Raw genomic sequence first — 26,912 nt, 5'->3', positions numbered from 1 at the left:
CTATACCTAAACAAGTTCTTTTTAAACTGCAACAATGATTGGTTTGTTTTCAGTTTTGGAGACATGTCACATTGACAAGTCTGGATGATGAAAAAAAAAAATGGCAAGAAAGATAATCCCTGTGGTCGAGAGCAGAATAGTCCTGTAAAAACATGAGTAACCAGGAGGATCAGTAACACATACAATGTCCTGTTCAGTATTTATAATATTCCTCTCTCAGGAACAAGACCATAATTATATAGTGCTGGCAGTGAATGCTGGCAGAGAGGATGACTAGGCCGTACTGTGGGGCTTTTCTTTGCCCACTCATCTTCAGGAGCAGAGCCCACAGTCCCCCGGAAAAGCCGTAAAACATGACCGCAGGTCTGGCGAGGTGCAGGGGCACCAGACAGAACAATCAAACAGAACAAGATTGTTCCTGGATTTAATATGATGTGAAGGTTGCTCAGAGGTGCTGAATGTCCCTGTTGTTTGTCCTCACAGATGGGCGTCTCTGTGGTGGACTCTGCAGTGGCAGGCCTCGGTGGTTGCCCCTACGCTCAGGGTTCATCTGGCAACGTTTCAACAGAGGATGTTCTTTACATGCTCCATGGCATGGGCATTGAAACTGTAAGTTTGTCTTTATAGTTCAGTTTGGCAGACCTGCTGTATATCATGTCTCAGTAATCCCACAGAAAACCAAACCCACACAATCCTTCAGACCATATTGACATAAACTGATTGCTCTGCAAATACGCTGCTCTGTAAACGTTTATTTTTCCAATATCAATGTCTTTACACAACTTATGCAAGAGCAAGAAGGCACTACGCTTGTGCTCCCTCGAACTCTTTAACAATCCCTACCCCTGCTGGTGGAATATTTCTATTGCAGTTTCATTTTTTTGTTGTTGTTGTGTCTTTCTTTGTGCTGGAATCTAACCTGAATTATTACTTTTTTTGTTTTGCCTTGAGTAGTGGAAATATGGAAATATATTCTATGCATGCTCTTTCTGCTTCACAGGGAGTGAACCTTGACAAAGTCATAGAAACTGGTGACTTTATATGCAACGCTTTAGGTCGCAGGACAAACTCCAAGGTGGCTCAGGCAAGAAGCAGGACACTTTGAGGATGCTATGCACATTTATACAACTCTTGCTTTTTGAGGGTGTATTCTGTTGTTTTTCTTTTCAGATCTGTTTTCTGCACCTTTGTATTTGAATTTATTGAACTTCTGACTGCTAGGACCTTAATAGTGTTCAGAACCAGTCCAAGTTGTCCAAGGTAGAAAGTTGATCTATGGGCTCACTCTACCATCTTCCACAGCATCACTGAGCATGCTTTTAAATGTGCTGTGCCTGGTCGTTTATTCATTCTGCATTAACTACAGCTAATGTTAACATTAACTAAAGATCCAGTTTCTACCCAACAGGTTAAAGTGTTTCTTTTCCCTGCTAAATTGCAGCTACAATCTAAACCACCCAAAGAACCCAATCATTTTGCCAAAAATGAAGGAGTCAGAGCTCCTTATTTTTTTTAATTTTTAATTTTTTTTATCCCTGATTGAAATGACTGTGATCATACTGAAGGTTAAAGTTAATTGCTATTTATTTTTGTGTCTGTCTTGCCAAGTTGCAATATATAATAAAAAGATGGTATCTAAAAAGACTCTGGATTTTAATTTGATATTATCTAAAATAGATCACAGCAGTGTATGTTTATTCTGTGCAGGGCCCTTTGAAAATGAGATAAGAGAAGATTCGAGAGGAGGAGCTCCAACAGTACAAAGTTATGTTTTCTGTGGTTCATGCGTGACGTTTACAACCATTAATCATGGAAGTTAGATCCATTTTAATTTTGGGCTTTCAATCATCCCTTTGAACTGTTTTGTCGTCAGAGTTGAAAGACGATACACACTGCAACAACAATTGAGCACAAAATCGCAAGTTCAACTTTTGGGAAGTATTTCTAAAGCTGCTGCATTTTTACAACGTATCTCCATGGTGCTTCAAGTCTTTTTGTACTCTAGATTATGTCATTCGAAACTTCTCCAAAATGAATAAATTGAATATTTTATCAAATGTCACCAATAGTTTATTCAGCTGTGCCTAAAAAATATATTATTGACCATTTTCAATTAATTTGGTTTTTGTCCAGAAGGAGTGAATGCTGCAAGTCAGTGACCTGATGCCATCTGCTAGATTTTCTTAGACTTTTTTAACTAAATTGAATGATGAACTGAATTTAATGCACTCTCTGTTCAATGAGTAGAATTAATTGGAATATATAGTATGTAAGATTTAATTGAAATGACTATTTTTGTGAAGTGCCTCAAGATGATATGTTGTGAATTGACTTGATACAAATAAACTGAAGTAAAATGAATGAGATGGCCAGATTACTGGAAAGTTTTTAAATGAAACTGTTAACTATCCAAAATGTTCAAGGATTATTTTCCATAATGAAACAACATGTGCTTTTACTAATAAAGACATTGGTAAAGTTTTAGAAGTTGATTTAATGTTTTATGTAAGAAGTTTGTTCAGAAGATACTCCACTTTTCACCTTTAGCTGAAAGATTCACAATTTTTCTTTTTACCTTGGAACTAAAATCTAATAAGCAAACAAAGTAATAATCCAGTCCTTTGATAGATAATGGTACCATGCACTTATTGAAAATAACATTGAATCATATCAAATTTCTTTCTTGGTCAGTAATTTTTTGAAATGACGTGTACATTTATTATAGGCTAAGGGGCTGTGAAACTTCCATTAACATCTCTAAATACTGCACCAGAGGACATAAAGTTGATCTTGGGGCTACAAGAACAACTTTTGTAAGTTCCTTCAGCTGCAGCACATTCACTTCATGTTTTTTTAACACCAGAAATAAAATCAATGTTCAAGAACTTACAAAGCAAAAACAGAATTTTGTAATGAAGAAGTAAATAATGAGAATGACATATTTTGTTTTACAGAACTTGGGAAATAAATCTAGAAATATTGAGCATGCATTTTCTTATATATAATTATTACATACTATTTGTGATGCTGCATTAAAAATCTTCTATTGCTGATGTTAAGTGGGGGGAAATTTTCAGGAAGGTGTAAATAGTTTTGCAAGGCACTGAATGACTCCAGTATGTGGTACTTTGAGTATGGAATTTATTTTACAACATTTTAACTTCTACCAGGCAGCTACCTTCAGATACACTTATCTATTTAAAACCAAAAGGAGTAGTGACAGATACACTTGCTAATAAAAAAAAAAAGTCCTCAGAAATCACTCAGTCATCTAGAACCAACTTCAGGTAATAGAAAATGTTATTTCTTCCAGTTTAATTAACTTTGTATGAACCCAACTGCTTATTCAATCTGGTAGTACCTCTTCTAAATGCCTAAAACCTTCAAACTCAATGCTCCATTAATCATCATAAAATGATAAATACACGAGGGAAGAAAAACCTTTTGAGAATCTGAACCACATAAAATATGAAACTAAAACATAGTCATGAAAGGGATGTTATATTATAAAATGACATGATTCACCTTCTTTTGATGTTTAAGTTTTATCTGATCTCTCCTTTTCAACCTGCAAGACAAAAATGATGAAAAACAATGTTTTGCTGTTGCAACATCAGATAAATATCAGTCCTTTCAAAGAAGCTGTATACATGATTGACATACCGCAGCTTACTGAGAAAAACCAGAGGGGATATTATGACAACTCCAGCAAGGAAGAGAGCTGAAAAAGCATACAAGACGTAGCCTAAAAAATAAAAAGACAACAAAGAACAATTTTTATCATATTAGTTTTATGCTTTTTGGTATTTAGTATCTATTACAGAATGAAATAAAAAAAAAAATATTGAATTTCAAAAGGCGCTTTACCGTATGACCACGTGTGACCCTGCTCAGATTTGTTGATTTCAGGTGGTTTGGAAGGGCCACTGCTGCTTTTCACCAATTTTACTGAAAAAAAAAAAAAACAAAACAAAAAAAAAACAGAAAAGTTATTCAAATTCTTAAAAAAATATTGAAAATAATTATTTGAAACACTTCTTAGAAGTAAAAAACACTACTTACTGAAGTGTAGTCTGTTGTGAAATACTTCAAGAATCATATTGCACATCCGTAGATGACTGCTGTGCACTCCTTTGCACGTGCAAGGATGGTGAAGCACTGTACCCAACGTGGCTAAGAAGGCTTTTCTACATTCAGAATTTGCACCAAGCATTAGAGCTGGATCCTTTAATGTAAAACATTCATTTTCTTGGAGATTTCTTTCACTGCATAGGATTTCTTCATGGTTCCAACATTTCTCTTGGAGTGTTTTCAAGAGGTGCCTAATGAATCAGGAAGAAAAACAACCACACCGGCAACATGTTTTGATAAGGGGTCCACATTCCTAACAAGAGCACTGTTCTAAGAAATAACTTAAGGATGAGAACAGAACTGAGTGTTCTGTGTGTATGGGACATTCCTGCCCTTCACTGCAATAGGCAGCATTTTTAGTAGAGTTGTAATTGTCAAAAAAAAAAAAAACTTTAGCTTTTTTTTTTTTTAAATCCAATAATTAATTTTGTATCACTAGCTTATTTTGTAGCTACATGGTCATAGGTGATGAGAGCTGACTCAAGTTATTGCCACACAAGACAGAAGGTATATTCATAGGTTGCTAGTCTGACACAGAGCCAAAAAAAGTCAAAGTAAAAGTAAAGCTTACAAATTCAACTAAATTGAATTATATGGTATTCCTAGGATAATTCATCCATCCATCCTTTTCAGGATAATTCATCCCCTATTAATAATACATATCTACTAACTTGTGTGCTGCTTAAGAAAAAGCATGCCAAAGCTCATTTAAAATTTGCTGCAAAAAATGAATAACTTCACGAAATACTGATAAATATAACTGAACAGTTTGTGACTCATTGCACAAGTCATGTTTGGAGGGGAATTGTCTCCCAGTGTATGTAACCGGTAAAAGGTTGAATGGAGAATTTCACTGAAATATTCTTCATAAAAATCCAAAGATAAAATGAAGCTTTTGGTTTTGCTTTTTCAAGGGTTACTTTGCCAACATCTGTAAAATTTTAATGTTTTGTTTTTAGAACATTACAACTCGAGCTGCTTCAAGCCATCTAGCCTGAACCTTTGATGTTATGTCACTGCCATCTACTTGTAGAAAGGAGAATGAACAGCAAAAATGCTACACAGACATTGCCACACTCAGAACAAAATTACTCTCTTATCTAGTATGGCACAAAATGGCTTTTAATCTTTGACTCCTTTTACAAATAGCCAGTTGTCAAATCAACCGCTTCACTTGATCTCATTGATTTTCTTCTTCCAATAATTGTGACTGCCACCTCCCTGCTTTTATGAAACGTTATATTTAAAAGGTTTCATCAGCTGTAATCATCTTGGCTCTCTGTAAGAAGATCAAAAGTCAGTTCTTATTGATTCCAACACTTTTCACAGTCAAAATCGTTTTTGTGTTAGATCCCAGGCAGTGGATCTAACACCAGTTTTCTTCCCCCTTCCCTTCCTACTCCTCCACGCATTTCAAAAGTCTTTTACAGAACTGTCAAACCTGAGTAAAAAAACACAGTCTTCTGACAATTTTACTGCTTTCAATGACCTTCATGTTAGAATCCACTTGAAAACCAGGGTTTTAATTAGTTTTTTTTTTTTTTCCCCCTCCATGGTTATCTTTAATAAGCAGCTGCTCTTCGTCTCAAATCTTAGCATACTTTATGTCTGCTGCTTGATTCATATTACCTTGCTGCCTGACATATTAGTTCCCCATAGCAGGATCCACAAAATACTGCATACAAATTCATTGTATCCCAACAAATATTTTGTGCTAATTTTTGGATCTTTTCCAGGGCATGAATCTTTAAAACTCGAGTTCCTTCCAGTTCAGGAAGTATTCCTTTTATCACAATGAATGCATTTACTTTTTTATTTTAGAACTGGAGAAGAACCTACCTGCAGTTGCTGTCTTGGACACACTGAGTGACCCTTTCTTGGCAGATCCTTGTCTCAACGCCACAAGCCCCGCTCTGCAGACCGGACTTCATGAGCAAACAGCTTTGATCCGAGTCGTCACACTCGCACATCACTAGCATCTCGGCAGACTGTTGAGGCATGCCTCCGTAGAACTGTTGAATTTCCCGCCGACACCTTTCACTGTCGCACTGATCAGCCATGCACGCTTGAAGAACAGGTGTGAGGTGCCTGTTGCACACAGACTCACTCACACAAAGACCAATGCGGTCCACACAGGATCCAGAGCCTTCACGCACTGCAAGAAGCACATCTGTAGCAGGGAAAGTGAGTGATGAACATATAAATATATTTTCATATATGGGGGCTTGTCGATATGAAATTTATGCTAAATGTTGTGGCAACCTGCTCCGGTTAGTCCACATAAAGTCTTCATAAAGGGACAGAGTGGATGACTTATGAAAACTCAATGAAAAAGAAGGGCAAAGAAAGAAACAAAAAAATATGGTTTAAGAATGAAATTCCTATTATTACAAATTAACATCAGTTTGGTTTGTCCTAGTTTAGGGGGCTACCCACAGAGTAGCACCATAACATGACAATTGGGGTGGGAAGATTATGCAGCAAATATGATACAACCTAAGATATTGTTTTGGCAAACTTTGTACAATTAAGATAAGGAGAAACAGACCAATTTAAAGAGAGATTCTAGAGACTCTAAGGATGAATCAATTGTTTCCAAGAGAAATGTGTAGCATTTACTTCTTTTTTCAATCCCTGTCTTAACACATAGATAAATAAAGGGATTGAATTGATTTTCTTTGTATGTGTGGACCAATGTATGAGGCCATTTTCTAAAAACAGAGGATAAATATTTTTGATTTGTCACAACCCAAAACAGACGTCTCTGAGTATTTAATTAATACCAGAAAGTTTGTCTAAAACTGTACCATTCTAATAATTTAGGTATTATTTATTTAGGTCATTACAGACATCTGGTGTGAAGTTCATATCAATATGCCAATTTGAAATGGACGTATTGTATATCCCATTGTGCATTTTCATAATAAATAAATCATTTTCACCATTGTCTGCTAAATTACTTGATTTCCAGTCAGTCGGTGTGATCTTCCCCTGCTGACTTCCTGTTCAAACAAGAAGACACAGAATTAGTTTTCAAACAACACATACTCATTAAACCGTGTGCTTTTCTGGACATATTCTACCATAGAGGAACCCGTGTTTATATATCTCATCACCTTTGGTAAACAAAACCATAATTTCAGAGATTAATGCTTAACCCAAGCAATGAATGAGAGAAACACAGCACCTGGCTTTTGGAGGCATTGTGTGACCAGTGCTTGTATGGAGTCACAGAGCTCCTCCTCCCATGTACACACACATCCTTGCAGGGGTGGAAATTGGCCCAGTGCAGCCTGGATGGTCAAGTTACAGTCCTCTGAACCCTTTCTTTGGCACCTGTCATCTTGAATATCACAAACAGAAGAGCAAGGCAGATAAACAGGGTTTTTCATAAGCTGGTGAAGTTTCTGTGAAACAGGTGTTTTCTACCTCACATGTCAGTTGCTTTACACCTCACGTCAGTTTTAGAGGATAAACATATTAATGAGCTTTATGTGGCTCTACTATTATTGAGACGTAACCTGAACCTGAATAACACAGAACAGATTACACAATGTCATTATTAATTAAATGAGATAAACTAAAAAAAAAACAAATAAGTAAAGGTTTGCTTATTATTAATATGTTCAAAACACAAGACATACAATAGAAACCATAGCTTTTGTGTAACCTTCAATTATTCAGATTACCAGTAGAGACATAATAATATCTTTTTTTAAGATTGTAATGATAAATGTCCACCTTGTCCACCATTATTATTTTAAAAGGAGATTACAAAAAAAAAATTATAACTACAATATTAATTAAAGATTTTTCAATTTCTATTAATATTTGTGGTGAGACTGTCACTAAATTTCAAATAATTAAACGACTAAAGAACACCTAGTGTGAAATTAGGTTGCATACTGAACTTCACAGCTGTGAATTAGTGAATTAATTTCAGGTTTCATAAACAAAGCTAATTTAGCTGGACACATAGTCCTTACATGCCACCTGGTTTCACAAATCTATGCGAAAGAGTAACATTTCTAAGAGTGAAAATCCAATTGTAAACATGTTATTTTATTCTCATTGATATTTTACCCTCACAGTTGCCAGCGACAAGTGCCCTCTCACAGCTGCATAAGTCTGACATGCAGGTCTCCACTGAATCCAAAATCCCAGAAGCTGGAGATGAGAAGCTGAAACTGGATATCTGCATAAAAATAATTCCTAAAATACACATTGAAATGACATTTTTTAAATAATGTTCCTTATCACAGGTGCATTAAAACTAATTAAGGGGCTTCTTGAAAAGCTCTTAACAAAATTTCACAGACAAAAGCATTAATTTTTGTTATTTGTTGAAGCAGCTTTTTTTGTAAAGTTTACTCACCAAGAACAAGTCCAACATCCAGATGCATCCACTGCATGTTGGCTGCTGTGACGACTGAGTCTGATCTGTCCCTGATCTGCTCCTCTCCGTGGAGTTCCAGCTGAAGAAGTGATTCACCACCCACAGAGTCAACATGATGTAACACATTTATTACAGCCTCTACTTGTGGTCCCAAAACAGACGCAAAGATGCAACGTTCTGAATCTATTTACATAATAAGAATTCTACAGTATTTAAAGATTTGGGGAATATAATTGAATGATTTATTCAATTAAGGGTTTTGTCTTCCCATTTGGGTTTTTGGGGAGCTTCTATATTCGTGTTATTTCTGTTACCCTTATTGATTTATCTTATCTTCCACCTGTTTCATGTGACTAAGCCATTAAAATTGCATTGTCTGGCAAAACTATTCATACTTCTTGAACTTTTTGTTTTCACATTTTGTCACATGACAACTAAAAAAATAAAAAATGAACAATGTAAGGCATCATTGTGATATAAAAGAAAATCACACATTAAATATATATGTTTTTAACATTAAACATCTGCAAAGTGTGAAGTGCATCAAGCAGATTGGAGATAGTGCAATTTTTAATTCTCAGTTTGATTTCATGTCTGAATTTTGGTTGTGTCCTGATGTAAGGTAAACCTCTTCTCCTATCTCAAATTTTTTTTGCAACGTTTTCTATTGCCCTGTATTTATCTTCATCATCCCACTGACACAGATTCCTTGTCTCTGCTGAAGAAAATAAAAATGTTGTGTATATCAAACATTACTTAAAAACATTTGACGCGTTGAAATTGACTTCTGTCTCTTTAAGAACCTCCTCCTGCCATAAAAAATTCAAGGATTCCTCAAATATGCATGAAGAATTAAAGCAACATTTCAGTTTTTGATGACAGAAAACATCCTAACGTGGCAAAAGTTAAAAAAAAAAAGTAAATTTCACATATTGCCTCTTAAAAGGATTTTTAAAGTTTTGCTTATTTCAATTAGTCAAGAAATACAGTGGAAATCGTGAGCCGTATACAAATGTGCCACAATAAATGAAAATAAAAAGTGAATATCAACCCTAAATTGATATATTGCACACTGAAAAAATAATTTATTGATCAATCACATACAGTTTAAGCACTTTGATTGCAGATGTCAACTGTAATGAAGAATGTTTAAAAAAACCCATAGAACAAATTAACAACCACAATATCCCTGTTTAGATTACAAACAATAACAAATAAAAACAAGACACAACATTTCAAACCAAGTAAGAAGGTACATCTGCATGGAAGAAGCAAAATTAGTAATACTTCAAATTAATACTTCAGTAACATCAAAACTCCATAGTTTTCAATCAGATGATCAAAATGTTAAATTAATTTTTTCAAACCTATAACTTTAACATTGCAAAAATAATCACAATAATAAATACAAAACAAACAAGAAACACCAATAGTGTCCACAATTACTTTCAACAAAGCAAACCTTGAATAGTTTAGCTGGTCAGAAACACAATCCAGCACAAGTCAATGAACAGACGTGAAGCAGGTCCTTCAAAGCTAATTTTCATCTTTGTTTTCTTTGATTACAACATGATTGTTGTAACCTGTTGACATTTCAACAGATGCAGTGATTGCAAAACTGAATAACTTTGATTAAGCAATAATTCATTTCATTATTTTGTGAATTTATCTAATATCCCTAAGAACAAAACGATGCATGACAATCAATCCTTCACTTGATTGTTTTTACACTAATTTTTGTAAAATGTTTCCCGACAGAAAACATTTTTTACCTTGGAACAATAAAAAAAACACAATAATAATAATAATTCTCTACACGATCTGGATCTATGTAAGTTTAAATAAACTGCCATGTCTTAGTAAGTTTAGGATAAAACTTAAAATGTTAGACATGGCCTTCTTACTTTGTCCCTGATTTTGATTAAGCTTTTGGTTTATGTTCTCTAACCACCTTCCAATTTTTTTTATACAAAGACATATTTGAAAAACATATAATTTTTGTTTTTTGGTTTGAAAGTATGCACACTTCAGGGGGTGTAAACACTTCTGCCCTGCAACCTGCCTGCTAATAGATTTTTCTTTCTATAGCAGCCTGACATACTGGAGGATACATTATCATGCTCACACAATAAGTTAATAAGACTATCTCAAAATACCCTGAAACATTCACACAAAATATTATTCCCATAAAGTAGGAAATTGCCATTTTACATAGTTTAAGATTCAAAAATTTGACTTCTGTGGTTTGCATGTTCTGGCTAAAAGGTGAACTTTAGTACTGCTGTTAACAAAGTAAGCCAAATCAAAGTTTACCACCGTCACTAATACTGTAATTTGGGAATTTTAATTATTTATTACCTTTATATTTTTCCATATTTTCATTCAATCTTATCTCACATCTGCAGTCTTTTACCAGCAAAACTCATTGAGGTTTTCTGAGCAGCAAGGGACTTGATCTTTTCAGCCACAACTCCTCTACTAGAGCAGAATAAATAATTAAATAGGTAAATAAATAAATACATTGATTGCTGAAACAAAATATATTTTTAAAGTCAACGCAGTTTAAATATGGAAAATAGTGGATCTGTAGCGGAAACCCCCCCCCCCAAAAAAAACAACACTGAACATTAATGTGTCATTTACAGTTCATAGAAATCCAGCCTTTAAAATTAAACAGATTTTATCACAGTCTCCAGAAAATAATTGTTTTTTGTAACAAGTCCTTAGAGAGTTTTTACATTCTTCAGTGTGATTCTTTGCCATCTCCATGTCCTTGAGATGGATATTTAAACCTCTCACGTGTATTTAATATCTACACAATCTGGTCTGACAGCCGTGACAAGTTGTCCACATTATTAACTTGGGTTGACATGGACTTTCGGCTGTCTCTGTTTGCTCTCGTCCTCATCCTCGTGCTGTTGTCTTGCTGTTGCCCGTAACAAGAGCAAGAAAATGCTGATTTAAACTCCTCACGGAACTTGCCTGGAAGGAAAGCAAATAATATTAAATGCTTTGAATAATGGACATTTCATGTTTGTTTACTGAAGAGGGATCATGCACAAGAAAAACATTTTGCTCAAAGAGCCAAGACGAACTGCGTTACTCGGTTTCTTTCCAGCTAATTGTCATCTGCTGTCCCCATGTCTGATGCAGAAAGGATCAGTAGTGACAAAACATTAATAAGAGAAAGATAAAATGTTGAAAAACCACATTAAATGGAAGATTCAAATTGTATTATTTAATCTGAAATTCAAAATCTAAAATCCTAAAAGTCTAATCTCGTTTGTTTTATACTGAACCACAATTCTTTAAAATGCAGGTTGAAGTGTATAAAAGCATTTTCTTTAGAAATGTTTCAGAAATAACAGATAAAAGTCCAATCCATATGTGAACAAGTGAACTTAAACCCATGAAGAAATATATAAACTGTACAGGTTGGATTATCAACACACTGTAGATTGGAGCTCCAAGGATTTGGGTAAGTGTTAATATAAAACTGTCCACTAGGGGGCAGTAATAAACCTGCTCTTTTGTGACATAAACGTTAGAGACAAAGGAGATTGAAAAACTTACCACTCAAAAAATTATAGATGATAGGATTTGCTGCACTGTTTGCGTATATTAGCCAGTGTGAAAAAGTGAACCATGCATATATTGTTTCTCGGTCGTTTGTATTCTTAAAGGTGCCAAAAACCCTGGAGGTGCAAAAGGAAAGATGAAAATAGGCATGAAGTTTGTTTTGTCATACACTGTTTTGTCAAAATAAGCCACAATTTCATGCATTTAAAAAAATCTACAGCAGGCATAAAGATGAGAAAGGAAACGATTTTGATGCATATGTCCCCAATCCTTTAGTTCACAGTGCATTTTCATTGGCTGCTGATGCTGTAAACGGAGGAGCTGAAGAGATTATTACCGTTTCAGGATATTGAGCACACTGATCGGTAAGTAGCAGAGAGCAAACACAAAGAGCACAACCATCAGCATGCGAGCTGTTTTGCGTCTGGCTCTGATTTGTTTGATCTCAGCGGAAACTGTGCTCGTCTTCACCCCTCCAGACTCTCCCGATCCTGAACTTGGACCTGAGCACTGGATAGTCCTCCAATTCCTCTGAATCACCGATGTGTTTCCAGGAATCTAGTTAGTGAATATATGCATATATCAGAGCCTTTCAACAATTACCAAAAACATATAATAATACTGTATACTCTTTTTGACTTCATGGGACGAGGAAGCACATAATTTTAGGTTTAGTGAGGCAACTAATGGAGTAGTTATTGGCTTTCCTGTGTCATGATGAAAGTGGCTAACTTCTTACCCTGGTTAATATCTATTATAATATTTGCTCAATAAAATAGAACATAATGCTATAATGCCTTGAAGACTGTTTCCTGTTTTGCATGTGGAGTTGAGATGTAATCTAGATCATCTGGTTTTCCCTGATGAGAGCATTTATCATGTAAATCTTCTCACTCAGCTTAGATGAAGGAGCTGATTAAGGCTACTGAAGACTTTAAAGTTAAAAGTTAAAGTCAAAATCTACTAAGACTAAAAATGCAAATAAAAAAAAAATAAAAAAAATCTTGCTGTCTTTACAAAATGCTATAACCTCACTAGTTTATTTTTTATTTATCTAACACAACATGTACTAACTGGATATTTTATTAGGCAAAACTGTACTCATTACATGTAGGTATCTATGCAGGGAAGGCATTGAACTGAAATGAAAAAAATGACCCTCAGATTGAATCAAAGGGTATTTAGGTTGCTGTGAATGTGACTCTTTGACTATTTAACTGCTTTTCCCTGGGTTATAGAGAATGGTTCGACAGATTGCAATTGTCAACTGGGAGTAGTTTGGAGGACAATGCCTTGGGTTAAAGCGAAAGATCCTTTGTCTGCCCGAGTCACAGAAAGTAGAGAGATGAGATGCTCAGTTTAGTTGTTAGAATGCAGGTGAGTTTCCCCAATAACCAGCTAAATAGATCCTCTACGAGACCTGCGGTGAGTAGGTCTCTGCAGGCTTAGGGACCTCTAGACCCCTGGGGTTGAGAGCAGGTTAGGTGTTTACTTTTCAGAATAAAACTTAGTTGGGAGGGCATCGTACTTTAGAGAGTGAAGGAAATTAAAAGGAAGGGGTTCAACACATCATATAATGAAACCCTACAACAGTGAGACTTACATGATCTTTACAAGGTTGTGTAGAGATACACATATATAGGAAGATCATTACATTTCAGAGAGAGTAGTTGAGCTCTACACCAGCTCCCAAAATAGACAGTAAAAAAACAAACTCAATTGAAACACGATAAACAATTGAAATAAAATAGAGAATTAGTCAATATAGCACAATATTGAATACAACATATAAATACATTGACTTTGTGGTTATCTCAGGGCCTTAATGTTGAACGCAGCTAGTAAAAACTTGCTTAGATATACTGTATACTATACACAAACACATTATCTATACTGAAATTAAATTATCAACCTAAACCTTTAATTTTTATTCATTTTTAAGCTGCACAACATAATGTATTTTAGAGAATCACTGAATAATGATGATGTTGAGCAACCTAACAGCTGCCTCAACAACAGAAAGCAAAGATTTTGAAATTGTTCATCACAATTATTAGAAATAGACTTTTTTTTTTTAAGTTTGAGATACACACCTGTTGGCACCACAGCTTGTGAAAAATCTGAATATAAGCCAGGACCATGAGACATAATGGAGCAAAATATGTGACAATGAAGAAGCCAGTGTGGTAGACTTTTGGGTAGACCTCAGCTGTAAAAAGAAAAGAAAAAAAGAGACAAAATTATAAAAATAAGAATAATCAGATTTAAAAAAAAAAGAAAGATCAGGTATAATGGGTTGCTGAAAACATTTTTAAAAAAAGTCATTTCGACTGCAGATGTGGGAGCACTGCGGTGTAGCCTATACATTAATCACTGCATTAAAAATAATTTGCAACTTATCTTAAAAGAACCACAAAATTAATTACTCATTGTGAAATGACACTGTTTCTGTTTATCCATCAGTAAGTTCTTACTCCTCATTAGAAAAATGAAACAAAAAAGGTTTCTGACATATGAAAGGAATCATTTTCTGCAGTCACTTTAACAAGGAATTGGTTTAAAAAGCTTTTCTTTCTTTGAAGGCAGTAATTACAGAAGCAGTCTGAAGGGATTACCATAAAACCATTTCAAGCCACTCGCTGTTCTGCTTTCCAACTCTGCACACAGCGATCACAGCATCATAACACTTTAGTGAACTCACCGTCTCCTGCTCCGTTGTACTAGGTCCAATTTCATAAAACAACAAATCAAAATACACTTGATTTTTATTTTTTGATTCACAGATGTCACATTTAATCTGCTGCTTCATGGAGAGAATAAGATGTACCGATTTTTTTATTTATTTATTTTTTTTATTTTACATGATTTCAGAATATCTTTAAGGAAATAAAACAACAACTAACCTCCCCAGTGTTCATCACAGACTGTGAACAGGCTGGTTTTGTTTGTAAGTTCAGGCAGCAGGCTGCTGCACTCCATCACAATGGCCTGTGGTATCATGATGATGCACGACACCACCCAGATGGCAATGATACTTTTGCGAGCTCTCTTGGCCGTGCTCTTGAACTTAAGCGGGTGACAGATAGCGTACCAGCGGTCTTGAGCAATACAGCTCAGTGTCAAAACAGACACCGAAACAGAGATGGTCTGTGGAAAAACAAAGTAAAGCAGAAAGAAGCAAAATGACATTGTGATTTTTTTGTTGTTGTTTTTCCTGTGCTTAAAATGTAAAGAAGATTAATTAAATCTCCCATTTGCTTGGAGTCAGAAAACTTGATTTTGATAACACACACATGTAACCTTTATTGGCATGTTTGCAGTAAAGAACTAAAGTTATGCTGTATGACTGATTGTGGTATGTACATGTTTTTTTAGGTGTGCCACCTTAAAAGTTTTACTGGTCTGGTATGACCATCAATATGAATATTTTCTAGGGGTACCACTGATGACTAGAATTAATATTTCCACCTTGGATCCATGCCCTTCCTGCCCAAAACGTCCATTGCTTTATGGTTAAAAAAACAATGGAGGTAGCCTCATTTCAGATTTATTTCAAATAATTCCAAATAACAAACACAAAGTAGCTCTTCTGTGTTCTAATTCCTTCTTCTACATTAAACATTAATTCAGGATGAAATGAAACTCTTAAGATGCATGTTTATTTTTTGACAAAAAGAGGAACTTTCACTTTTAAGAGTCATTTCCATGGCTGTGCTTACATTGTTTGCTTCTTAAAGCTGCCGCATATAACGTTCAAAATATGTCCATTTCATTTCAATATGTCATGACAGTATGGTATGAGACAATCTGTGAAAAAAAATAACTCCTCTAAAATTGAATTCCAGTAATCAAGCTTCCCTGCATAAATAGTTGTCAATCATCTGTTTCTGCCTCCAGTCATTTATGCTATTTTTTATTTATTTTTTAGTTCATTTACAATTTAAAATAAGTTAACATTATGCACTTCCAGTCCTCATCTCTACTTTTGGAACCGCAATCTAAACATAACATATGGTTTTCTTCATATGCAGATATGGCTTACTATACCTATGTGACTCTTAGAATGCACATAGGTAGAATAATTTTGAAAGGTTTGAAACGTTACACCTGAGTAGTTCTAAGTTTGCTTTATGATACTTAAATTAGTCTGGCAGTGAGCAAAGAGGACACCCAGCTCTCACCATGACTAAACCCCTGTGGGAGAATGCCAATCTGCAAAACTGGACAGATGCAGAGCTTGTTGTTGCACTAGAACTAATTGAGTTTGAAGGTGCACTTCTTCAATTTGCAGTGAACTTTAGTCAGTAATAATTCATACAGGTCTGCAGGTTCAAAATCTGTGATCATTTCCTGTGGGAAATAAATGTTCAGTTCAGTTCTTTAGCTCAAGCATCAGATTGGCAGATGCATACAGATGTGCACCTTTTCTGGCCACATTTAAAGATTCAAATAAAATATTTAACAAGCACAGAAAAGAACACCAGAAAGGACAAAAAAAAAAACATGTCTCTGTGAAACCCCACCATCATTTCAGAAATGATGATGCCATTCTAAGTTATTGTTGTGTTCCTTTAAGCCTAACCTTATCTGGATGCACATGTCAAATATTGGTCTGACATTCCACAAATGAGCTTGATGGTGTATTTGATCTGAATCAATGCACCAATTTTATGTCAGAAAATTGAATATTTTCAAACTAAATTCCAACCATGCAAGTTAAAGGTCAGCAAGTCATCAAAAGTTTGATAATCCATCTGATTGGTGTGAATAAAACATGATCCATATATAAACTCCATTTTTTCCAAATATTAATTTAGAGTGTGAACAAACAAAATGAAAAATAATTGTGTTATCATAGTGTTGTGTTTGGATGTGAAGAAGAGCCGTTCGCAGACTCGAGGCAGGGAGGATCAGCATGAAGTGCAAAAGGTAATGAAAGGTTGGTTGACCTAATAACTTCTGAAATCAAACCAATAGTATAAAATCTGAGAATGGTTCCTGTTGAGACAAACAACAGGAGAATCTAAATGCATTAATATATATGCATTTGCATGTATTACTGAAAACTGCTATATACTGTGCAATGTAATGTTTGAATAAAACAATTGTCACTAACAATAATATAAACAAACAATCTTACTAAACATGAACTAACTTAAAGGTAACTGAAGTATATTTTTATACCAGCAAGCAGGTCAAATACTGGCTGTAACCGTGACGCACATGTACAGTTTTTACTGTGGTTAAAAAAAAAGAATAAATTTCAGCAGCTCTTTGAACTGCTCACAGAAAATGTCTTTGATTTCCAAGTCCCACAGTTCAGCCTCCAGAACGGCTGTTCTCATTGAGTTCAACTGTTGTTAAAAAGTAGGAAAATTGCATTTTGAAAACATTCAGCAATATTTACCCTTTTACTAGGACTTCACTTGTTTTTCAATTTTCAAAGCAGAAAACAGAAGACAATTTATTTTAGTTTTGATTGCTTCAGGGGTTTTACATTAAAAAAAAAAAAAAAAAAAAAACTTGGTCAGGGGAATGCAGCCAAAGAGGCAGCACAGCATGAGAAACATATGAAAATGTCACATAAATTTTATTACCAAATTAAGCCCTTTTAGGTCTCCCAAAGCAGCCGGAGGAAAAAAAAAAGATAGCTTCAATAACAATGAAGACCATTAAAATACTCCAAATCCACTAAGAAATACTATGAACATTTGAGCTAATTTCCAGCTAAGTAAAATTGCCTGGCAGGGTATGTAAAACTTTACATTGACATTCTTCAGTATAGTTTCAAGGGATTGTTGGATTTTAATTCAGTTTAAAGAACAATCACCTAATGATTTCTTACCTGGAGATAGGGGACAATTTTGCAAAGAGTTTCACCAAAAAACCAAGTCTCTGTGATGTCAACCACAAGACTCGCAGGCAGACAAATGATGGTGACCAGCACATCAGCCAGGGAGAGGTTTACTATGAAGTAGTTGGTCACTGTGCGCATGTGACGATTTTTCCACACTGCAAAACAAACTGAAAGAAATGAACCATCAAAGATGACTTAAGATCTGAAAACAGACTAAATACTCTATTTATCAGAGGGATGTATGACACACCACAAACAAGTCTAGAAGGCATGCTATTAGGCAAAGAGTTCAAATTAAAATTTAATTGCATTTCTGCTGTGATAGATGCAAAATATTCATCAGTAAAAAGTTATGAAGCACCATGGAACATGTGAAGCTTCATAAAGAGAACTTCCCTTTGGGGCTTGTAAATGATTAAAAAAAAGTATATGAAATACGTCAATATTTCAAATATATACCAATTTTTTTAATGATGTTGATTTATTTTGATTTATCTTAAATCTAAAACTATTGGAGTAAAGTTTGCCAGTCGTTTTTTTTTTCTATTTTTCTAGACACTAGAAATGGAAACCATTGATGTTTACTCTGTTTTTGCTTTGCTGCACCATACAATGTAATTCCATGTAACGTACGGGAGATGAAACATGTCTGTGGAGAATCTGTGTCTTAATGGGAAGACACAGATGAGCTGTGGAGAGAGCAGTGAAGAAACCCAAAGCAGGAGGAACTATCAGACAGAAAGCGTCAATGCTGGGATTCATACCAATCAATGAGTGTTGGACGTTAGCTGTAAACTAGACTTCATAAGTTAGCAAGGATGACTTTTTAATGACGTGTATGTCCTCACACCAATCAGATGGATTTGGCATAGGTCCTCTGCCTCCAGCTGAGACTAGCTGCCTCCAGCAGATAACAGCAACAAAGTTGGTCTAATTCTTGAACTTATTACTGGCTTGTAAAATATCTTATGTCCAAATGTAATAGTAGAAGCCAAAGTTCTGCTGATATTCACAAAAACACCCAAGGCTGCCTGCCAGCAACAACTTCATGAGCATCATTATTATTATAAAGTTGTGTAATTAATTAATATCAATTCATCAATCTTTATAAAGATATAATTTAAAATATATATATTTAATCATTAAACACCCTGTCTTGATGGTAGGCCCATAGCTTACAAGTATAAGACAATATTTTCTGTCATTTGGTATTTCTTTAGGTGGGAGGTGATTGGTTGACTTGGATATGGTGTGAAAAAACATCTGAGATTTTTTTTTACCAATTTACCCAGCCCTATTTCATGGCCACATGTCCACTTCTCATCCTATTTCACCCTTTTACTTCCAATTTCTAATTGCTTTAGAGAAGCTGATCTACCAAAGTGATACTTTGAGAAATGACAGAAATCTCTGACAGATTGAGCTAAAGGTTTAATCTATATTGCAAATTATTGGCTGCCAGGGCCAAAAAGAAATATGTGAAATATGTGGATTGTGTTTGACAATGTGTGACAGCAAGGAAAGAGAAACAGAAGATGGGAGCTGGACACGTTACGGATGGAAAACTGCTTTGCAATTCAGCTATTCTACAGTATTTTCCATTAACATTTACAATAATTCTGTTTTTAGTTTTGCTCCAAGGTAAGTCTTATGGACAGAATGGATTTGGCCATGTACTCAGAGAAATTCACCGCAGTTTTACACAAGTATGCATTTAATTAAATCTATAAACCTGCACATTTGAACCCTTATGTGCACTTCAACTGAATCCACAATTCAGAGGGGCGTAGAGTGCGCACTGAGCATCGGGACCTACGTTCTGGGTGCTTGTTTGCCAAAGAACTAGCAGACAAGGACCACCAAGAAATTGCTGAAAATGTAATGAAGACCTAGGCAGAAATTCAACCTGTAAGACTGTTCTGGCATCACCTATCACCACGCCTTCACCCCAGCCAATAAGGACGCACCACCTCTCTACCTCGATCCAATCACCTGGCTAGAGCTCCTTCAAAAGAGGAAGTGACCACAGAACTACCCGCTTCAGTTGTGCTTCAACCCACCTCCTCTCCCTTTCCACCACCAGCCTCCCAGACACCTCCAGGTCCCCTGAAGACTCCTCTCTCCAAGCTCCGCTCCAACACCAGTGACTGGGCCCGGGGAAAGACCTACCTGAGCTTCGTTCGAGCCGATCATTCAAGCTCGCCGCGATTCTCAGCTCGCACGTCTTCCGCCGGTGTCCGAGCGCCAAATTCTCGGTCCAATAAAATTGTCTAACTGCTGTTTCTCTCACTGTGTGAGTCTCTACAGATTGAATTGTATTCAAAATTTTCAGTTCAGTTATTTTCCACTTGCACTTCTTCAATTCACACAGGAATAGGAATAGCATACAACAAACATATTTGTTGCATGCTTGACAGCATAGATCAATATTTACTCGATGATATAGATCAATATTTACTTTTTGTGTAGCTGTAATTGGACTGTTAAGTTATTTTTTTTTTTTGCTATGCATCAATTTAAAAATAATGAGGTTCCTAATCATAAAATACAACAGAAAGAAAATTTATCTGTTTTATCATTACTTTCAATCTAATGAAAAATAAATAAATAAATTTAAAATAAGCTAGTTTTAAAACTTATCATGTCTTGATTCAAATACCCTAATTGTGGTTTTGAAATTAGTTCTGTATTCTGGCCTATTGACCTTTATGTTACCTGTAGTTACAGCAGATGGTTTGCTAGGATCATTTGAACTGCCTTTTGTCTGTGTGGGAAAACAATACAGTGGAAGTTGTAGCTTTTCACACTCATCTGTGAAAGGCCATAAACACGGCAGGGGTTTCTGGCTTGAGAGAGGCTCAGAGATAGCTCCTGGTTGGATGAGCAAAGATACGCCTTATTTGAATAAATTAAATACAAGAGGATAAAACTTTCTACACAGAAGTAACACATTAGATTTGCTCTTGCAACTCTCCAAAGATGTCTTTGCACGTCTTTGCTTTTCTTTCTTTCCTTCTTTTTCCAAGTCTGTCAGGTAAATGAATGTATGTCTCCGTTGTTCTGCAGTTTCTGTTGTAATTTTATGCATTGTCTTATATTGGATTAAACTCTGTAATTCTGTGACGTCAAGTTGTTTTCCTTGTGGCTACATGTGGCCGCCGAGAGGACCTGGGATCCAGAGGAAGAGAGAGCCAAACTTTTTCCAAAGTTAACTGATTTAGATATTCTTCCTTAACATTATGTTGGTCTAATTGATCAGCACATTGATTACAAAGAACAAAACCACAGAGTCAATCTCAAGCGTGCCAAATAAGCAGTTGCGCAAAACTACAAAAACAAACTTCCTGATAACCTTTTCCAGATTGGCCACAATGCCACGTTCAAACAAACATACTGTAGTTTTCCGTAAGGTTTTAAATCATTGGTCACACTTGGCAATATTTGCATATTGTGAATACTTTCAGACCGGGGCCCAGCTAACAACTTTGTGATAACACTCAAATGCAAACTGTGCAGTCCAATTTTGTTGTTCCTGCTGAGACTTTTATATTGGCATTTCTACCTAACCCCCTTAACTAAAATGTACAGACACAATCCAAAATCCAATATTGTGCTAAATAAATAGACAGCATTTAACACAAAATTAAATGGAGGTCAGGGTACTTAGTGGAGGGTTCAGACTGCAATCTGTAGGAAAAAGACAGGTCGGGGTTCAGATAGCAGATATGCATGCAATTATTCAGAAGAGGGCATGGATCATGTCAAACCAAGAATCACAAGAGCAGGGAAAGTACGTTGAATTTCTACTGGCAAATGTGGTCGATAATCTGTCAGGGAGCAGAGACTGAACAAGGCTAAAACAGTGCAAGGCACAGGTGAAACCGAAAGAGACAATTAGACACGGCGCAGGCGGGTTGAATCTCACTGATTAGGAGTGAGAGACTTGCCATGAAAAATATGATGACTCGAAAACATGAAAGAAGTACAGGCATGGCAGAACAGTGAATCATCACAGTTTAACAAAGATGAATGAGCACATCATTTCTGTTTCTAGATGTTCAAAGCTTGTTGTGAGGCTGGCTGTAAAATTTGGTTCTACAAAGTACCCTTGTTTTATGCAGATGTGTACAACACTTTTTAGTTATTTATTTAACAAAAAAGATGAAACCATGACTAACTTTCATTTCATATAACAATTATACAGTATTTAATGTTGTTCGATCACATAAAATCTCAGAGTACTGTGTAACCACAAACTTTAATGTAACACAATGTGGGAAAGTTCAAGCAATGATAATACCTGCAAGGCACCGGTATAAACCTTGTTGATAAATTGTGAAGTGATCAGCTAGTTACTAAATTGTTTAAATACCGGAAACCTTTATCAGTCTAGTTACAAATATACAGTCCGAGGTTTGCTAAAAAAGCGTTGAAGAATCTGTTGCCTGATCATGGAAAGTCTAAGCAGTTTGAAACATTGAAGTAATTTACCAGTGTTCAAACTCTCAAGAGCTACTGTGTTACAGAGCTTTAAGTTAGTCAAATAATTCTCGGTTAACCACTTTAAAGAATATCCAACCAACAGAATAGTGATGAGATACGGACATCAGTTAAACATTTTTATGAGTATATCATGTGCCACTGAAGTGTATGTCGTTGTTTTGCAGATATTGAATGTGTAAGGGTTACAGAAACTTGTGTGCCTCTCACTTCCTCTGTCATGAATGAAGCTGTTGGGATCAATGTTGCAAATCATTACCAGATCAATAAAGTCATGAACTGTCCCAGATCTTGTCTGAAAAGAAATCAAAAGCTTGGGCTACAAAAGAGGTCACTCAAGCTGTGAAGCCACAAAAGGATAAAATGATTTTTAAGAATCCATTGAGGCTCTTCAACAAAAGAAAAGTGTCCCAAATAAATCCGAATTCATATAGAAGCTGCACATTCTTGTAAACTTCTATAGCTGCAACCTAATTTTAAAGTGATTTACAAAGTCAGAGAGGGTAAAGAAAACACCCGATTGATTTAAATAAAATGATGCGATTCATCATAAAGAATTTCACCTGCCAATGAACATTTCAAATGTGCAAAGAAAGACTTTACTTTTTATAGGTTACACAATTAAAGCAAAATTAGTTATTCCTAGGGTTTTAAATTGTACTATCATAAAATACATTTTCAGGAAACACCATGTTTTTAACCTGAAGCTGCAGCAAAAGATGCTGCTACAGCTTCTCAGCTTGTCTTCATGTTATGTCTAATTTCGTGCAACAATGTCATCAGCGATAATTTTAAGGCTTCAGAAAATGGTTACCTGGCATGGGGCTAAATGAAAAAGGCTATTGTGTGGATGATGCTCTCTTTACCTCATGCAGACCTCCTGCAGCTCCCAAGTTTACAGCTGGTGGGGCATTTGTAGAATATTTGCCAATTATATTTTGATCTCCTTGTTATGGCCATATTTTGTTCAGCTTGTAAGCCATTTTTAGTCTTTTTTTTTTTCTATCCACTTTTTTTCTTTTGCCGTCAGACATTTTCATTGTGTTAACTATTTTATATAATTTAAGAATGAATGAATGAATGAATGAATGAATGAATGAATGAATGAATGAATGAATGAATGAATGAATGAATGAAATTACTTCAGACACACATTCTGCCACAATAAAGTTAATTGCATATTCCTCAGTGTGAATACCAGACTATATTACAAGTTTATAAATTAAACAAGTCATGTAGACAATAACTTAAACCATCTTATGCGTCAGAAAAACAGTAGAACTCATCAAATCATATATCTTCTCCATTCTACAATATTTGATATGATTTTTTTCACTTCATGTTTTTCTCCTAAATCAAAAATGCTCTTTAGTCAAATGATATGATATAAAAATTCCAATTTATTTTTCATTCACTATTTTATTTTATTGTGCTGTCATAATCCTGGTTCCTGTGATTTCTGTCTCTTCTCTCACTGTTCTTCAGTTCCTGTAAGGACTTTTACACATAATATTGCACTTAGGTGTGAAATCCATCAATTTGCATTGTGTACTCTCTCCAACAGCAGCCGGTTTTGCACTGAGCTGAGCAAAAGGACATGTGGAGAGCAGCTCCCATCACACCACGGACTGCTGTGTTCAGGTCTAACTTGCAATTTGTTGGACTTTGTGGAAGGAGAGCTCATTCAAAAGCTCCACATGATTCTCTGAATCCTGGGGACTCATTCTGATTTTTCTTTTGTTTCTGCTCCTCTCATTTCTACTATATCAGGTTTTGTTCTGGTGTTATTTTATGTTTTCACTGCACTCTCCTTTAGATGAACTGCAAACTGTAATCAGTGATGTTACACTACAGCCCCATTACAACTTCTCCTCTGCTTTCATAATTCCTGAGTTACCGTATATTAAATTACTTTTTTTTCTTGCTATCATATTGATTTCAACACAATTACCAGCTTTTAAAACAGCTTATAGTTTCAATTGATGTCAAAATTTAAATCTAAACTTCTATTTTAGGTTAGGTTTATTTTTCTGGGAGAAAATCCCCCCTGAGATCAACGCCCTTTTTTTCAGGAAAGTCCTGGCCAACCAAGATAGAGTTATGTTAGTGTTTCTGTCAAACCCACAGTACTCTACATGATGTGCTGATCCTGATGTAAGAACTCACTGTTATTTTTCATGGTTGTCCAAGATGAGTGAATGCTGCAAGTCCATGACTCAATGCAATCTGCTGGGTTTCCTGAGATAAGCAACTTTTAAACTAATTTGGATGGTCGACTGACCTGTGTACTGTTTGACAGCTAGGATTGATTGAAATGTATGTGGGATTGAACTCAAAGTGCCTCGAGATAATATTTGTTGCGAATTGGTGTGATATAAATAAACCAAATTGAATTTGTTCAGCCATACTCCCATGTTATTCTTCGCCAAATTTAACTAGCCTTTTCTTTTTCCAGGTGAAGTAAAACTACAAACTCACTCTCTTTTCTCAAGCACTTTCCTGTTTAAATATTGTAAATAAACGTCTTATTTGATTCCGTGTCCATAGATTAATTCTGCATGTGGGTCAGCAAATTATCTTAAAACATGACAGCATATTTCTATGTTTGGTTATTGACATGAATAAAACTATCATAAAGCTTTTGAAGGCAGCTATGTTTTCAAACTCTTCGCCAATAACAAGAGTGAAACATGAGCAGATCAAATTCAAAAACAATCAGGCCACAACCAGTTAATGTAGAATCAGGTTCGAACATGCTTCAGTGTCAGTACAACTACTGCTAGTGGCAACCTGTGGATTGCCATACATGAGACATCGTCATGATTACAAATTAACTTCTAGTTCTGCTTGTTCTTTTCTTTACAAAAAAAATGCTGTTTGATTTGTAATCCAATAACACATTTGCAGATGAAGAATGAACCCCCACTGAACAAGACAGTCAAATTTCACCAGCAGAAACACAAGCGGACTGAACTAAGGTTAATCCTGAGTAATGGACTCATCCTGGTGTATAAGATCATTTTTATTGCTTTTCACTGCCAGCAGCTGTGGCTTAAGATATGTTCTAAAGGTTTCTCTCTCTTCTACTGGTATGGATATAGTAAAATATGAAAAAGTGTGAATTTGATTGAATTTTGCAGAAAATGTTCCTTTGGTTGTCAAAGTCTGAAACCTGCCTTACTATACACATTTTCTCAAGTCAGGCTTGATTTTCAAGCAAATGACCATTGGGGGGAAATATTGAAAAGATGATAAATAGGGACATATTGCATGCTAATGAGCTTGAGAGAAGAAAGGCCACAGGATCTCAATCATGTATGTCCGTATTTTTTGATCCTTTTAAAAACATAGCATGGTCTCTGCCCTAATAGTTTTAAGGATTCCTCTTCACTCTGCAGAACCTGACAGTAAAATCCTATGTAGTTCAGTTTACTGAAATTTAGCTCACCAGCCAATACTAGACGCATCTTGTTACTACTGGTAACTGATCGAGGGGATTTTTGATTGACTCAAGTCGATGTACTCCGTAGGGGCCGGGGCTGTGTCATGTGTCTTATTAGATGTGTCATTTCTTGCAAAAAAAAAAAACATAACAAAAAGAAAGACATTAATTGTAAAAGATGGTAGCACAAAATAACTGATTAGTATTTCTTAAATTTTTCTGAAAACTGTAAAAATCTCTGACTCCCTGGCTGTTGCAAATGATTACTGTCACTAATCATAATACAGGAGCTCCGTTAATCACTCTTAATTTTAAAGACAATTAAAAGAAACACACTTTGAGAAACGAATTAAAGTTAAATGCACAAACTCTTAGTTGTGCTAATGCTTGGCAGATCAAGAATTACTTTAATAGAATAATCATTCCTCTTATTCCATAAAACAACAATCCAGGAGAGTCACTTCAAGAACACTTAAAGAAATCTGCTATGGCATGTGCAAGAACATTTCTCCATTATTTCTATCTTTACGAGAAATGGAGCACCTCTGTAACACAGCCTAGGAATTGAACATCCAGTTTGATCTGTTTGATCTATTTGTTCTCGGCGCTACACAGGGTGGTGGTTTTCACTCCTGGTCCTCAGGACCCAGTACACTACATATTTTTTTTAGGCTTTCCCTTCCTTCACACACATGACTTAAGTGTGGGAGATTACCAGACCTCTGCAGAACTTAATGGCCTCCTGAGGAGATAAATAAATTTTCTGATTCAGGTGTGTGGTGGAGCAAATGAACATTAAACATCCTGCTGACTACCAGAAAAGATGTTGATTCAACATTGATTAGACTTTGACATTTCAGCCATTAGAATTTGACCACAAAACATTGATTCAATGGCATCTTTTCAACATAAGTTAATTGGCTGGAACTGGGTGATTGTTTAATGGTTGACCATATGATGACATTGAATTAACATCTTTTGCTATCTGGGAAGACACCCTGGCATGT

At 35.5% G+C, this 26,912-nt stretch overlaps 3 protein-coding genes across 5 annotated transcripts in view; 1 reads left to right on the top strand and 2 right to left on the bottom strand.

The window, feature by feature from the left end:
• hmgcll1 (3-hydroxymethyl-3-methylglutaryl-CoA lyase like 1) overlaps positions 1-6,042 on the top strand; it is a 21,966-nt gene extending 15,924 nt beyond the window's left edge. Inside the window, exons 8-9 of one of the 2 annotated variants that reach the window (XM_015060418.1) lie at positions 484-609; positions 5,953-6,042. In XM_015060418.1, the coding sequence (XP_014915904.1) occupies positions 484-609; positions 5,953-5,997 (171 nt within the window). In that variant the 3' untranslated portion in view covers positions 5,998-6,042. Of the gene's footprint in view, positions 1-483; positions 610-1,000; positions 1,645-5,952 lie in introns of those variants that run through there. The other variant, XM_015060413.1, reaches the window with a different exon arrangement.
• gfral (GDNF family receptor alpha like) lies at positions 1,524-8,931 on the bottom strand. Its single transcript, XM_015060402.1, has 9 exons — positions 8,507-8,931; positions 8,215-8,343; positions 7,319-7,474; positions 7,074-7,133; positions 5,971-6,301; positions 4,063-4,322; positions 3,868-3,948; positions 3,664-3,745; positions 1,524-3,568 (listed from the first exon to the last, which is right to left on the bottom strand). Exons 1-9 carry the CDS (start codon positions 8,541-8,543, stop codon positions 3,505-3,507), a joined length of 1,200 nt encoding a protein of 399 aa, XP_014915888.1. The 5' UTR covers positions 8,544-8,931; the 3' UTR covers positions 1,524-3,504.
• Positions 8,932-9,588: 657 nt separating this feature from the next.
• The window catches only part of hcrtr2 (hypocretin (orexin) receptor 2), a 23,182-nt gene continuing 5,858 nt past the window's right edge, over positions 9,589-26,912 (bottom strand). Inside the window, exons 2-7 of one of the 2 annotated variants that reach the window (XM_015060393.1) lie at positions 17,952-18,118; positions 15,010-15,253; positions 14,200-14,315; positions 12,444-12,664; positions 12,101-12,222; positions 9,589-11,509 (exon numbers count right to left, since the gene is read on the bottom strand). In XM_015060393.1, the coding sequence (XP_014915879.1) occupies positions 11,340-11,509; positions 12,101-12,222; positions 12,444-12,664; positions 14,200-14,315; positions 15,010-15,253; positions 17,952-18,118 (1,040 nt within the window). In that variant the 3' untranslated portion in view covers positions 9,589-11,339. Of the gene's footprint in view, positions 11,510-12,100; positions 12,223-12,443; positions 12,665-14,199; positions 14,316-15,009; positions 15,254-17,951; positions 18,131-26,912 lie in introns of both variants that reach the window. The other variant, XM_015060386.1, reaches the window with a different exon arrangement.

The sequence above is a fragment of the Poecilia latipinna genome, unplaced genomic scaffold (genome assembly GCF_001443285.1).
Source record: "Poecilia latipinna isolate Pla-1442-1.1 unplaced genomic scaffold, P_latipinna-1.0 Scaffold67, whole genome shotgun sequence".
Classification (NCBI taxonomy): domain Eukaryota; kingdom Metazoa; phylum Chordata; class Actinopteri; order Cyprinodontiformes; family Poeciliidae; genus Poecilia; species Poecilia latipinna.
Note: the sequence above shows the minus strand (reverse complement) of the source record. Positions and strands in the feature narration are given on the sequence as shown.

Excerpts from the sequence above, each read along its gene's own strand:
- gfral (XM_015060402.1), bottom strand. The coding sequence starts at position 8,543 with ATGCAGTGGATGCATCTGGATGTTGGACTTGTTCTTG. Across the intron at positions 7,475-8,214 it reads TGTCGCTGGCAACTGTGAGG|ATGACAGGTGCCAAAGAAAG; the intron begins GTAAAATATCAA and ends GTGATATTCAAG. Across the intron at positions 4,323-5,970 it reads GTCCAAGACAGCAACTGCAG|GCACCTCTTGAAAACACTCC; the intron begins GTAGGTTCTTCT and ends CTGATTCATTAG.